The 12,723-nt window shown below is 29.4% G+C and overlaps 1 protein-coding gene across 1 annotated transcript in view; it reads right to left on the bottom strand.

Moving 5' to 3' along the window:
- The window catches only part of LOC142328422 (acyl-CoA synthetase short-chain family member 3, mitochondrial), a 184,424-nt gene extending 172,410 nt beyond the window's left edge, over positions 1-12,014 (bottom strand). Inside the window, exon 1 of the mRNA XM_075372144.1 lies at positions 11,869-12,014. Coding sequence (XP_075228259.1) covers positions 11,869-11,983 — 115 coding nt within the window. The 5' untranslated portion in view covers positions 11,984-12,014. The remainder of the gene's footprint in view (positions 1-11,868) is intronic.
- Between the last annotated feature and the right edge of the window lie 709 nt (positions 12,015-12,723).

Raw genomic sequence — 12,723 nt, 5'->3', positions numbered from 1 at the left:
ATAAAAAACATGGAGATCGTATTTTAATAAAAATTGGCAAAATATTTTCACCTACTCAATAAATTTAATATTTTTATAAAAAGATTTTCGATCTCCGTGCTGGAGTGATAGCGTCCCGGACTTTCATCCGAGGATTATAGGTTCGAATCCAGGTCAGGCATGGCATTTTCCATACATCACCAATATTCCCAAGTACAAGTTTCAAAGCTTTTGTGGTTACTTCATGAAGCAAAAAAAAGAAAACAAAAATATTCAGAAAATTATTATCTCCCACAAATAATAATAGTGTATAATTTATTTAGCTAATTATGGGTGTTAAAATCTTAATGTTATGAAAATTCCAAAGAAGTTGAGAAGTCACAAATGTCAGTTATTGCATACATCTCCGAATTTTGTGTAAATAAAAACTTGAAATAAGATGTGATTTTTATGTATGTCATAGTAATGATGCGAACAAATGTTTAACTTAAAAATAATCTGTTGGTAGGGTGGGCATACTCCCCCAAAACATTGGGAAAATTATGCAACTTTTAAAATTTCATATTAACAATTCATTACGGTAAAGTATTCCATAAAAATGACGTGGATACATTCATACAAATGAAAATTCAAGACAGATGAAAATATACTTAAAAACTGACAATGAAATTTTCAAAGTATTTAAAAAAAATTATTCGAAATGAGTAATTTTTTTCAAGTTCCAATTCCAACAACAGCCGTTGTTCCTGTGCATATTATTCATATTAATTTTTAATAAATACTTTCTTTATATATAAAAAAATACGTCTGTCAAGGTTATCACACCAATATGCTCAGAGACAAATAGCACTTAAAAAATTGTAAACTACAATTCCTGTCATTAATGTCCGGGATCCTTAAAACTAATAATTTAATATATGTATGTTAAGTGCCATAACCGAATTGATTGTAATCACCCAGACGTATGACGCGAGTCTCTACTGAAAGTGGCAAATGCATTTTCAGGAATAACAAACGTCTCATGTCAAGATTACTACTAAAGTGTAAAATACTTCAATGAGATATGCTGTTGCTTATTAGCATGCCCAAATCTAAACAATGTAGGTAAAATTCATCCCGTAAACGTAATACTTTCATTCTTTTCACTACACAAACGGTTGTATGGTAAACATAATTACTCTCAGAGATAGTAACTGTGATATGTACTTCCAGTACCTCAAGTGCTTTACATACGTTTAAATAATAAGAAAGGTTAGGATAAATGGTGCAAAGCAACAAACTAATGAACCACTTTACCTTGAAAAATAATACATTATTTACACAAACTCAGCTGGTAAGGTAACAAACTGAATAGGTTTCTATTACAATTAAAGAACATAGTTTTTATCCGATAATTAGACCGACTTCTAAACCAGTTTTTTCATTAAAAATAAATAAAACTTCCTTGTAGTAATTAAATCAATTATTTTGAAAAGTGTAGTTAAAGAAAATTAAAATAATAAAAAATTAGATAATTTACATATTCAAAAGTAAAAGTGATCGTTTTTTTTTGTTGTTTAATTTCATGATTATTTCTTTAAATTTCATATTTACTGACCTGTCACAAGTCAATTTTATATGTAAATCGCATGAACGAAACATCATACATTATTCATCAAAGAAAGTACATTCACCCTGTCTAAAATATAACAATGTTATTTCTAATAGCTACAGACTACGTTAATTTAAAATGTTTTCTTACAAACAACTAAGATAATTAATGTTATAATAAGTTAAAGTTTCTAAATTAATTTACATATTTTATTTTAAAGAACTGGAAAATAATTAAAACAAAAATATCTGGAATCGATTTTTAAATCTTCGTTTATATTTGTTAAATAATAAACGAAAAAAAAAATAAAGACATACAGTAATATATATATATATATGTGTGTGTGTGTGTGTGTGTGTGTGTGTATTTAAAGTCATAATTAAAGTGAAGTATTGGAATTTCCGTAACTGTATGTTAAATAAAAAATGTGGCTTCACCAAACCTTACCGAACCTTAGTATTTTGGTTTTATAAAAGACTTAATTGCTGTCACAGTATGTATTGTAGCATTTTCAGTTGTAAGCGAGGTACATCGCAATTTAAAATTTGATTCGTATTCAACAACATACCATACAGTAGAATATCAGAAATGATTTCCCATAACTTTTTTTCACTAAATCGACACAATGATATACGAGTACCTAAGTCACAATTAAAAAATTTAACCGATACGTACTTTGAAAATATGTGATCTTCTGTTTGTCTAATTGTAAAACGTTACAGCGAAAACTTTCCTTTTCTCGTGGTAACAAATAACAATAGCACTTTGTACAATAAAATATTGTTTAATCACGGTCGAGAGTGGATTTCTTATTGAAGCATTATTCAAATCGAAGATATTATTTAAATACCAAGAAATTTTACAATAAATTTTTTCTGCAATCAAAAGTCAATTATTGGGGTGCATAATAAGTCGATCATTTTATGTAAAACCATCCCTGGTTTTAGAAATTTAAATAGCCATACAGTAATAAATGATGAGTCGCTGAAAGGTCAAATAGATAGATTACAACAAATCAAGATGATGTAGTGTTTAAAAAGACACATATAAATTAAAACTGTACGCTCATACAGATTCATATCGTGCATGACTTTTAAAATATTGATTCAGAAAAAGAATTCATTACTACCTATTGTTCCAGTGATCTGTTCGTAATTTAATATAATTTCTGTTTCAATGAAACAGGTTGTAGAAGTATAACTAGAAAATTAAGACGCTGATTAGGGAAAACCGTTGTTAAAAACCATGGGGCTTCAATACATTCATGGACGCATCATTTGCATTTAATAGAAAAAGGATTATATTCCGGTATTTTTCAGTAAACCTATTCCATTGATAAGAAGAAAGTGGGGATAAGCTGTATGGTTTCAATAACAAATTAGTGCCGATTATCTGGAAAAAACCTGAAATTATTTATCTTTTTATGTTTATCATCTATTGTTATTTTTTATTGTAAACTCCTTTCCATTATCATTGATTCATTCTTTCTCATTTTAGTTATCAGTACAACCAAGGCAATTTTTAGGTGATCAGATGAGGGTGGCTGCCTGTGGGCCCAATTAGAGTCTGTCTGCTGTTCATTGGCTCTATAATGATCGTAATGATAAGTACCTGTCGGATAAAGTCTAATTCGTTTTAAAATATAAATATCATAAATATCATTATAATATGCCATAATGACATATTAGATTATAAACGTGATTCACCATAAACAATCTAACAGAGCATATAAAGAGACATAATTTAATTTTGTTTTGAGTTTTTTTATGAAAAAACGTTCTCATGGATTATAACACTGAATTACAAAATTTAACTTCATTGGACGTTTTAATTTATGTTATACAGTGCCACACGAAGAAAGAGACTTTCAGGACATGCTCTCCTGGTGAAAATAATGAAAAAAAGTTCATAAAAACATAGGTTTGGATATGCTTTGTTTTCGAGGTACGGCTAGCAAAAGATTTCGCCCGGATTTCAGCTCTTCAACTCAAATTAAGGAGTAAAGTTGGTAGTTTCTAATGTAATTTTAGCTGAGAAATACTTTAAAACAGGTCCCAGAAGTATATATCCAGTAATTTTTAAGATATCCGATGTAAAATACAAAATTCGGGGTCAAAAAACAAGTTTTTATTTAGGTTTGTAATACAATAACTTTGTTAAATGACTAATAATGTAATAAAAGTGACTTCATCAATAAATAAATTTGAATTTTATTTACGATCGACTTTGCAGCCAAGGGGACCTACGAAAGAAACTTAAAAATCCTGTAAATATTTTAATATCATACAGATTAGTAATATTACCGGTCGTTCGAGAAGTTCTCGACTTGATAAAGATCAAGTCGAGAACAAAATACACAAAATTGTGTATTGTAGTATACACAAAATTGTTTTACTACATTTAAAATGAATCTTCATTGAGAGAACCATTTCTTTAGGTTTGGGAAAAGGAAGTAATTGGTGGAAGCCAAACCCGGCGAATTTGATGAAACGTAGTCAAGGAATTTTGCAGAAATAATCCAAGACGTGTGCGCTGGTGTTAATGCATAATAAGCACTTTCTATTTAGTCAGATGAAGAAGTTTAGCCTAAATAGCACCTTTCAATAGTTCCAGTGTTTAAGCCTAACTCCCTAGTGATGATCCTACTTTTTTCTAGATAGTATACGAATATTGCACTACAAAATACCAAAAGCCATGACTTATCCTGCTGATGGAACCGTTTTTGCTTTCTTTGGCGCACCCATTCCCACCCACTGTTTGGCCTACTTTTTTATTTTCGGCATATAATCGTGAATCCATGTTTCAATTATTATTATTAAATAATAAATAAAGTGAGTTAACTTGCTGAATCGCGTTTAAATAAGTCAAAACACCTTCGAAAACTGTTCAGTCGAATGTATACTTGATCAACTTAACAAATGCAGCATTCGTAGAGCATAAAGCTTTTTTTATACCCAAAACATCGAGTAAAATATGTAGTAGAAATAGTCTATCGAGATGTTTGCAATGTTGCATTCGGAAATTGGGGAGGGGGTGCGATTGGGTGCCACCGTAATATCTCGGCAACCGTTCGTCCGATTTTACCGATTCACGATTTTCATGAACGGCATAGTATCAGCAGATCAAGCGCTAACTGTTTATTGCATTCGGTACAGTCTTGATGAATGGCCTAAAGATGGGGTGCAAACTCGCATAAGAAAAAATTGGCAAAAACATCAAATTTTTAATTTGTAGCTATGACTTTCACGTAATCATACATATCACCATCAAAGCTTGTTGTCAAATCTATTCTGAGATGCCGTCCTAAAATTATATTTTACATTTTAGTGCGTTTAATTTCAGAGTGGTGTTTTAAAAATCTTTTTTACATATTTTTTTTTGTTACTGATGCGATTGTTTTTCCTCATAAAATAATGAATTATAACCAAAACTAGGCACCGGAATGTACCGATCACTAGCGGAAAATCCCGATTCGTTAGTATAAATTCTAGAGCTAATTTTCTCATTTAATTTTCGTTATATCAATTTTCATCATTCAAAAAAATATATTTTTACACAAGTCATCAATTTTGGACACGTAATAATCCCATTCCGAGACGACTCCCGCCAAGGCAACCCAGCCGGAGGGCCTAGCAGCGAAAGCGTACCATAGGCACGGCCTGCAGCTAGTTTATTAAATAATGTATATTTTAAATAATTTATCTGGCTAAAAACATAACTAGTGTAAAATATATAAGTATTTTTTAAATAAATATACATATTTAGTTTCTTAGCCAGAAACTAAATATGTATTTAGTTTCTAAATACATAAAAAATTTTGTTCGTATCTAAATAAGCTGTAAACCGATTAATCTGATCCTGGATAATCGAAGTTTATATGATATATATATTTTTTTCTTAATACGTATTTGTAATCTGTTCAACTCAACTAGTGAACAATAAGCAACCCCACCACAGCCCAAAGAGGTAAGAATGATATGTGTGGCATGTAAATGTAATCTTGTTCAGACTCAGGCCGACCATTCCTGAGACGTGTCGTTAATTGAACCCCAACCACTAAATTATACCGGTATCCACTCTCTAGTATTCAAATCCGTATCAAAGCAACTAACTTGGATTTGAACCTAACAGCGTTTGAACTGATATATTAAAATAAAAGTAAAATAAATAAAATCGATTTCAGTATTTTAATCATTAACGATCATTTAATTAAACTACACAAAAGATTATTTTAATATAATTTTATTGATGAATATCAGCTAAATTATGGAAATCATTATTTTTATTAAGTTTATCAACAAATTGCATAAAAAAAATCATGGTTAATTATTATTTATTGCTGTGTAATTATGGTTCCGATTAGACGAAAATAGATTTTATATTTCTTAGAAATAAATAAATTAATTTTCTGTTAATTAAATCAGTTAAAATGAAATCTAAATAATTTATGTAAAGAAAATTTACTTTTATTAAAATTAATAAATTTTTTTTTTTTTAAACTGTAACATTATAACCTTTTATTTGTAATAAATAAAATTCTAAGCCCGTTTCAATGGATATTGTTTTACCACATATTTATTAGAATCACATCATTTTTTTTTTTGCCAATCCATTGTCATTGTTATCATTTACAATCGGTACCTCATAAGTGATCATAAGTAAATTTTGAGTCATGATAATCACGTGAAGAGAGGTCCGTGATGAAGCCCCCTTATTAAAGCAACAAAAGTTGAACACCTCATATGTATCATAAGTGTATCACGAAGTTCTCCCGGAACTTTCACAACCTATTTTACTCGTGAAAATAATGGGAAAAGTACATACAAACATATGTCCTAAAATGTTTCGTTTGCGAGTTACGTCTAGTGAAATATTTCACTCAGATTTCAGCTACCCCGTTGAAATGAGGTAAGACTGAAATTTTTAATATGTTAATTAAGAGGCAGAATTTCTGATTTCTTATGGTTTTTGATCTGAAAGATCGAATAAATAGATCCCAGAACCGTAATCCAGTAATTTTTGAGAAGTACTGTCTTGTATTGTACTGTTTTTAAATAAAATTCAAATTTTTCTAACTTTTCTTTGTTTTTTTCAACTTACCTTACACCGTTTTTTTTCAGAATTAAATTCTCTACAAAAAAAGTTTTATTTGTTTGTTACCCATTTAATAACGCTGTTAAATGGGATTCGTAAAAAACTGTTTTTATTCCAATTCTTCACCCGAGATTTCTCAAAATATACTGCAAATACGGTTCTGGAAACTATTTTATTCAATTTTTAGGTCAAAAACCATAAGAAATCGCTAATTTTACTTCTTAATTAATGTCTTAAAAATGTCAGAACGACCTCATTTCACTGGGGTAGTTGAAATCCGAGCAAAATCTTTCAGTAGCCGTAATTCGCAAATGATGCATTTTAGACCTTATGTTTATATGTACTATTTCATTATTTTCATAAGTAGAATAAGTTATGAAAGTTCCGAGAGAACTTCGTGATACACCCAGTCCAAGAAAAGCACTTGTACAGGTTTTCCAAATAAATATCAATATATAACATTAGCATTAGAAATAAATCATACGAAAAAAAAGGTAAAAATAAAAGCAATGTCATCAATACTATTTGATGAGATATAGTATTACTATATTATACAATACTATATTTCTCTCTGCTAATCAACTTTACTGATCGCAGAATTTGATTACTGATACGTACTGCAAAACGTTAAAAATTTTTAGAAGAGCTATAAAAACAAACAAGTGGGATTTTGTACTTGCATGACAATGAAACACAGAAAATTAGACAGCTAGGGCATTGGACAAATTTTGTTGGAAAATATTCAATCATCCACTTTAAATCCCTTACTTAGCTCCCAACTTTCTTATTTTTTCACCTTAAACAGTGGCTTAAATCCCAAAGATTTGACAACGACGATGACTAATTGACAAATGGAATTACTGCGTGATTTAAGTCACTGGCGTGGGAATTTCTTGAAGAGAGAACGAAAAAGGTAATAAAAACCTTTGAAAAATGCGTTGAAGTTCAAAGCCATCTACGAAGAAAAGTAATAAAAATTTAATTTTTATTTGTAAGCAATAAAAAGTTGTATATATTTTTCGGTTTTGTTTTTATTTCAAAATGGACCTTAAAAACACGTCCCGTAATATTTAGAAAAACTTTTTCCATATGTTCCGTAAAGAGAATACGCTAATGAAATGTAATTACAAAGTGAATAATTAGCAGTTAATTATTAAGCCAAAAAAAGTAATACACCATCTATTGCAAATTGTTTTTACTTAGGTACTAAATTTACAAAAGATTATGAAGAAGCTATACAAAATATCAAGAAGCCACAAGAAACGATAAAAATTTTGAAGAAAACTCCTTTATTTTTATAAACAGTTCATAATTAATAAAACAAATTTAAATCTTTATACGCAGTATTTTCTTTAAAATAGTGAAATAATGAAAGATCAAGGAAAAAATAAAGTTACTTTCAAAATGTAATACTTAGAAGTATTTTATACCCGTCTAGTCTAATGGTTAAACTCGATATCTCAAAATCAGCTGATTTTCGAAGTTGACAGTTCTAAGGTTCGAATCCCTGTAAATGCAATTGCTTTGATGAGGATTTGAATGCTAGGCTGTGAATACCGGTGTTCTTTGGTGGTTGCGTTTCTAAATTAACTTTACGTCTTAGAAATGGTCGACCTGAATCTGTTCAAGACTGTATGTTTACCGGTAGATTTACACTTACACTGCACTACATCTGCAGCTGTGTTAGGCCTAGTAAGCCGGTAGCGATGACTGAAGTTGTTAAACGATACACACGCACCGAGACACGCAATAGCTGGAAAACTGGTTGGACAAAACAAATTAGAAAAATTTTACAAATAAGGTGAGGTGGTATCATAAAAAGTGATGAAGTTTGTAGATGAATTAGACATGATATATACTTATAGCAGAATTAAAATAAATCTGATGTGGACACCACATGACTTCCTTTTACACCTATTAAATTACTTATACAGATTTTTTTTTTTTTTAAATGAAAATGAATTATTTCATTAATAGCTTCTGGTATTTTTCATGGAAAATTAGATATTAATAATTAGTAATAAGTCATTATGTTTAAATTTTAAAAAAAAGTTAAAAAAATAAGGAGAACTCTGATTCGAACCGATGTGCCTTTCCCTTGTAAAATCCAAATATTTCATTAATTAAAATTTTATTTGGCTATTACTCTGGAACCAATGAAAATAAGTACCACTTATGATAATTCGTTGAAAAGCTCTGAATTAAGGTTTATTACTGCAGTTAAAAAAAAGTCCAAATTTTTTGGATTTTGAACTATTTTAGACACTTTTGATTCAGTCGATTGCAATCAATAGAGGTGGTGCACAACTAGATATTATAAAAGTTCTAAATCCAAAGTTTCAACATCCTACAACTAATCGTTTTTGAGTTATATGAGATACATACGCACATACCTACGTACGTACGTACAGACGTCACGCCTAAACTAATCAAAATGGATTCAGGGATGGTCAAAATGGATATTTCCGTTGAAATTTGAGTTACCTTGAGGTCTCAAAATTAGCAGAGAATAGAAAAAAATTAAGAAATGAGCGAAAAATTGAAAAACCCTCTCCAATTAACAGCAACACCTAACACTTAAAAAAAAGTTAATAAATTTGATTGTATAGGATTAAAAATGAATTCTAATAAACAAAATCTACAATCAACATTGATTGAAGTTAACAGCTTTTATTTAATTCTTAAAACAATTTCGTTATATAGAACTTAAATTTTAAAAAATGCCATACAGAAGTTCCTTTCCATTCAGAAGATAATTTGTCTGGCTGCCATATTATGTCAACCATTTTTTTATGTATGCTATAGAGCTGACATAAAAATGTAAACAAATTTTTAAGTCTAATTTAAGGGTTTGTAGTAAATTTAATTTTTTCGCTGAATTAGATTAGTTACACGTGTACATATTATTTAAAAAAGTGTGATTTTTCTATATTATTTTCTACTACCTTGAACAATTACAACCGATATTAACTGTAGCATAAATGACCCAAATTCAGAAGTCATCGTAAAAAATTTCATAAAAATCTATCCATCTAATATGAAAGTATCAAGCAAAAATATAATTGACAAAAAAAAAATTAAAAACGTACGTAAGTAAAAACAGAGCGAATAAAAATTATGAAAACTTTAAAACCGTTCCAGATAGAAAACTGTAACTTTCAGGAAATTTATTTGATAATACCCATTCAATCAAATTTTTATAAATTTATTTGCGATAAAAGTACCTTAAATTTTCAATGTAATTCTTTCAAAATCCAAAATTTAACCCGCCGCCATTTTGGGTACAGATATCGTACCAACTTTTTATTTATACCATTTTTCATGTCTTAAAGAGACCTTTAAAATTATTTATTACACAAAGGGCGTTCCATTTAAAATATGTGAGTTGCAACCTATTGGTCACCCTCTAAAAAGAGGGAGAAATTCTATTCCTTGTCAAAAGGTAAAAGTAGTTGACCGATATCTTATCCTGAAAGTTACAGTATTCTTTCTGGAACAGTTTTAAAGTTATTGAGGAGTTTCCGTACTTCTGACTCGCTCTGTAAAACTAAATATAATAATTATATACTAATATACTGAAATCATCTACACGAATGTACATGATTGTAACTTGAATCCAGAAACATGTGTTTTTGCCCCCCGTTTGTGAAATACCATCAGAAATTAGTATTTACAAATACTTATTAGTATTTATAAATATTCACATAAATGATAAAATCTGTTGGATAGTTTTTTTTGTTCATTTATAACTACAGGAAAAGTTATCCAGCTCAGGATTTCCACAGACAGACTATTACTTAGGAGAAATATTAAGTGGGATATTAAAGTATACAAGTAAAGAATTATGAAAAAAAAATTATTCTACGTTTTGAGTAAAGTTTTGATAAACGGGACAATTATATCTCCCTATATTCTAAATTTAAATGGCACCCGTAATCAGATGCTGACGTATAAAAGACGGTTTATCTACCCTGATGATACTAAGTAATCTGTCAAAAAAAAAAAAGCTAAACAATTAACTTTATCTCACACCCATGAATGAAATTCCCCAAATACATAACCAAGGTGAGATACTAATTTAATGTAATGAGCTCATTCCACTTTTCTTGTCAGTCACATTTTTGTAACTATGTTATGAAAAAAAAATCTTGTACAGTTCTGTGCAAGAAGACAGACTTTTCTTACTTGGCCCACTCAAATTTTTTTCGAATTGAAATTGAGCGCAACTCAAGAACGACTCAACAGATTTTCAACAAATTTTTACATGAAAAACTTCAGATATACTACTCCAGCATATCTAAATTTCAATGAAATTGGTTTTATAACTTTAGATATTTTCAAGCCACAAAATTTTCAATTTTTTTTAAACAATTGAGCGTAACTCAAGAACTACTAAACCAATCTACATAAAATTCTTACATGCACAACCTAAGATTCACTACTACAGCATATAAAAATTTCAATAAGATTGATGCAGTGATTTTGAAGATTCTTGAGCCACAAAACTTTATACATGAATGGTATTATTGTAATCGTCATACCTCAAAACTTAAACACAATTCATTTTCAACCACATTTTTACCATGCGACCGAAAGTAATATCATACTTTTTGTCGGAAAGTCGACAAAAATGTTATGACAAAAATATGTTCAATCCCAAAAATGTGACTGATTTTGAATTCAAAAACACAAAAAGTTTTTTGTCCCTATCCTTTTTTTGAGGATTTAAAAATGAGACCAAACATCACCAGAAAATATATTATCTACCTAAAAATGTTAAATTATGTGAAAAGATTTATCTGTACTTTGAATAAAATTTTGAAATAAGGGATCCATGATGGCCTGTATCTCCTTGCCCCATCGATTGTTTATGACCGAAATTAAATGGCATCAATGCTCCAAGTACAAACGTTATTATCGTGTTATCCATATCGTTTCATCTATTCTGATGATATCAAGCAAAAGAAAACACAGGATAACATACTTGCATACATGCTTCCAGAATTTTTCAAAGCTAAATATATATTTTTTGATTAGAGGGATCATGAAACAACAAGATCTGCAAAAAAATCCCGAATATAAAATTTGATCCGTTTAGCATATTTTCGCTTGTAGACCTTACTGTACTGCTACAAATTATTGCATTAAAAATTGGTAAATTAAAAATATATTAGCAAAATTTACAAAACAAGAAAGTAACTTACCTGGCTTTGGTTCATAAGAACTAAAATTTAATTTATTACTACATGAAATAACTAAATATTTTTTAACAAAAAACTTTGTAAAAAATCGTTGAATATACACAGATTTTATCATCATGGTGAAAAGAAGCTTTACAATAAAATTACAAATTTATACTGTGAATTCATTAAGATTATTTTATAAACTAAAAAAACTTTCTCTCTTGCACAAAAATAGCAATAAGTTTATCTTTTCTTTTTATAAATATATATTTTTTTTTTAAAAAAAAGTTCTGTGAGATTTTTTATTTATTAATTTTGATTAGTATAAAACAAGGAGATAACCTAACAGACCTCTTTTTAATTGACTGACAGATTGACAAGCAAATGTGTTTTATGTTTTATTTTAAAATTATACGTAACATTGAAAAATATCTTCCTGATAAAAAATGAAACGTCTGTAAAATGTCTGTAATAAATAACTGTTATAAGAGAAACGGAAGTTTAAACGTGAAAAATAATTATTAATAAAATAAAATTATCTAATAATTACAAACTTACGCATTTAGGTATAATACATGTAATTAGAACAATCTTGATGTTATTTAAATTGTACGGTATCAAAACGTAACGTGGCATCCCAATCCCTGTAGGGGAAGACATCTGCCTTGTGACGATTCCAGTCGCCACATTACCAACCCCCGTTCATAACCGTGATGAGCTTTGACGGAGATCGTCTTTTGACCCTCTAACTGATTGATTACATATCACAATCATCAGCTAGGTCTCAGTTGGGATACCACCGATGTAAATTCCTCGGTAGACATTTACATTGGTGAGTTTTGACTCTGCCTTTGTCTTCGCTGTAGGCTTATTTCG

Source organism: Lycorma delicatula, chromosome 7, assembly GCF_047948215.1.
Source record: "Lycorma delicatula isolate Av1 chromosome 7, ASM4794821v1, whole genome shotgun sequence".
NCBI classification, from domain to species: domain Eukaryota; kingdom Metazoa; phylum Arthropoda; class Insecta; order Hemiptera; family Fulgoridae; genus Lycorma; species Lycorma delicatula.
Note: the sequence above shows the minus strand (reverse complement) of the source record. Positions and strands in the feature narration are given on the sequence as shown.